The sequence below is a fragment of the Nanorana parkeri genome, unplaced genomic scaffold, assembly GCF_000935625.1.
Source record: "Nanorana parkeri isolate BGI_ZX_2015 unplaced genomic scaffold, ASM93562v1 scaffold3130, whole genome shotgun sequence".
In the NCBI taxonomy this organism is placed as follows: domain Eukaryota; kingdom Metazoa; phylum Chordata; class Amphibia; order Anura; family Dicroglossidae; genus Nanorana; species Nanorana parkeri.
Window position 1 is genome coordinate 22,741 of NW_017309398.1, and position 2,940 is coordinate 25,680.

The 2,940-nt window shown below is 48.6% G+C and overlaps 1 protein-coding gene across 1 annotated transcript in view; it reads right to left on the reverse strand.

Annotated features, from left to right (window-relative positions):
• Positions 1 to 2,315: 2,315 nt before the first annotated feature.
• The window catches only part of LOC108802804 (WAP four-disulfide core domain protein 5-like), a 2,678-nt gene continuing 2,053 nt past the window's right edge, over positions 2,316 to 2,940 (reverse strand). Inside the window, exon 3 of the mRNA XM_018574659.1 lies at positions 2,316 to 2,464. Coding sequence (XP_018430161.1) covers positions 2,316 to 2,464 — 149 coding nt within the window. The remainder of the gene's footprint in view (positions 2,465 to 2,940) is intronic.

A 2,940-nucleotide genomic window follows, 5' to 3' on the forward strand; every position in this document is an offset into this window, starting at 1 on the left:
GTGACGCCACTTGACAAGAGCCGCAAGGGAGGCCTCCTCAGCCAATCGCTCCTCCTCCGGTACGTGATAGCAGTTCTTGGCTGCGTTGGCGAATGTCTAACACAGATCAGCCCCTGCTGGAGCCCCTCAGCTTGTGACTCGCTACAAAGTAACAATCTTGTAACATATTAAAAAAACCTTCATGCTCCGCCCCCCCACACCTAAAATCCTATATACATAGCTGCTATGGTTCATATCCGTATGTTGATGAAACCAGGACTTGCTCCTCCCCGCCACCACTTCTCTGAGACGGCCCTTCGTACTTATGAATGAGGTTCTGATGGGTCATTACTCCCCATCATTGGAAAAACAAAAAATGGCAACCAGCCCACTTACATTTAAAACTAGCCCTTTAACCCCTTCAGTACCAACATGTTGCACCCCCTTCACTACCCGGCCATTTTTCAGGTTGTGATAGTCTGACAAATACTCGGTCATTGGAGCACGGGACTCACGTGAACTTTATATCGTTTGTCATGTGAATGAATCGATCTTTTGGTTGTATTTAATATAATAGGACCATTGGACATGCTTCTGACATGTATGGGTATCGCTGCCGATTCCAAGTACTTGGGCGAGTACTGGTACCCGCCCTAATACTCCCGATGCTTACTCCGATACTGGTATCAGGAAGCCGGGCCGCGAATCATTACCACCGGCTTCCTGATTGGCCGGGAAGCTGGCTCCATGCTACCTCGTCGCCAGGGAGCATGGAGCCGGCTTCCCGGGCCAATCAGGAAATTGGGCGGCAAGTAATGACTCGCTGACTGGCTTCCTGATTGGTCCGGAAGCTGGACAAATCAGGAAGCTGGGCGGCGAGTCATCACCCACCCCCAGCCTCCCGATTGGCCAAAAAGCCGGCTCCATGCTCATTCATCACCTGGTGACGAGGGAGCATGGAGGCGGTTTTCGCGGGTAATCGGGAAGCCGGGCGGCGAGTCATTACACGGCGCCCGGCTTCCTTAGTGGGAATTCCGGTATCGGTATTCGGTATCGGTGAGTCAGAAAAAAGGATAATCGCTACTCAGACTTGAAACCGAAAAAAAGGTATCAGTGCATCCCTACTTCTAACACTATCATCTGATAGGGAACAGGAGGTATGAGGGTCTTGTACATTAGAGTCTATAGGGAGCAGGAGGTATGAGGGTCTTGTACATTAGACTCTATAGGGAGCAGGAGGTATGAGGGTCTTGTACATTAGAGTCTATCATCTATAGGGAACAGGAGGTATGAGGGTCTTGTACATTAGAGTCTATAGGGAACAGGAGGTATGAGGGTCTTGTACATTAGACTCTATAGGGAACAGGAGGTATGAGGGTCTTGTACATTAGAGTCTATCATCTATAGGGAACAGGAGGTATGAGGGTCTTGTACATTATCATCTATAGGGAACAGGAGGTATGAGGGTCTTGTACATTAGAGTCTATAGGGAACAGGAGGTATGAGGGTCTTGTACATTATCATCTATAGGGAACAGGAGGTATGAGGGTCTTGTACATTAGAGTCTATAATCTATAGGGAGCGGGAGGTATGAGGGTCTTGTACATTATCATCTATAGGGAACGGGAGGTATGAGGGTCTTGTACATTATCATCTATAGGGAACGGGAGGTATGAGGGTCTTGTACATTATCATCTATAGGGAACAGGAGGTATGAGGGTCTTGTACATTATCATCTATAGGGAACAGGAGGTATGAGGGTCTTGTACATTATCATCTATAGGGAGCGGGAGGTATGAGGGTCTTGTACATTATCATCTATAGGGAACAGGAGGTATGAGGGTCTTGTACATTATCATCTATAGGGAGCAGGAGGTATGAGGGTCTTGTACATTATCATCTATAGGGAGCAAGAGGGTCTTGTACATTAGAGTCTATCGTCTATAGGGAACAGGAGGTATGAGGGTCTTGTACATTATCATCTATAGGGAACAGGAGGTATGAGGGTCTTGTACATTATCATCTATAGGGAACGGGAGGTATGAGGGTCTTGTACATTATCATCTATAGGGAGCAAGAGGGTCTTGTACATTAGAGTCTATCGTCTATAGGGAACAGGAGGTATGAGGGTCTTGTACATTATCATCTATAGGGAACAGGAGGTATGAGGGTCTTGCACATTATCATCTATAGGGAACGGGAGGTATGAGGGTCTTGTACATTATCATCTATAGGGAGCGGGAGGTATGAGGGTCTTGTACATTATCATCTATAGGGAGCGGGAGGTATGAGGGTCTTTATAGGGAACAATAGGTGCGAAGTTAGCAGTGCTTACCTCAGACGTTCGTGCAGCGTTTGACGCAGGGGGTGTCGCAGCACTTTTGGTGTTTGCGGCATTCACGGTCGTCCCGGCAATCTGGTTTCAGCCACGGCTGCATACACGCTATCCTGGGGACCTTCGGACAAACCTCCCTCCCCGGGAAAGCTGCGGAAACAGATCATAGAAGTGTCATCGGCTTCATTGTCACCTCTCTACGTCTCACAGGAAGTGTGACCTCTGACCCCCACCGATAGAACTGCTTCCCCCCTCATTGTACATCAACCAATAATCAATATCGCGGATTACTGCTCCAATCTATGGAGAACTTATCACTGTTGTCTATTGTGACTGAACCGTCACTGGGGCTGGGGGAGGAGCCTCCTTCCTACGGACCCAGAACTATGGAGACCCCCCCCCTCACGGACTATGGACCCAGAACTCTGGAGACCCCCCTCAGACCTCTTGGGGGTTACATGGAACCATTCCCCTAGGATATGTGTGGAGTGATATACTGCATGTTTCCCCCGACATTACAGACCACTGTGCTCAGTATAGGCAGCAGGCTGTCTGGGGGAGGGGCCATTGTTTGGGATGATCTAATTAAGGACATTCATTAAAGGAGAACTATAAGGGAGGGGGGG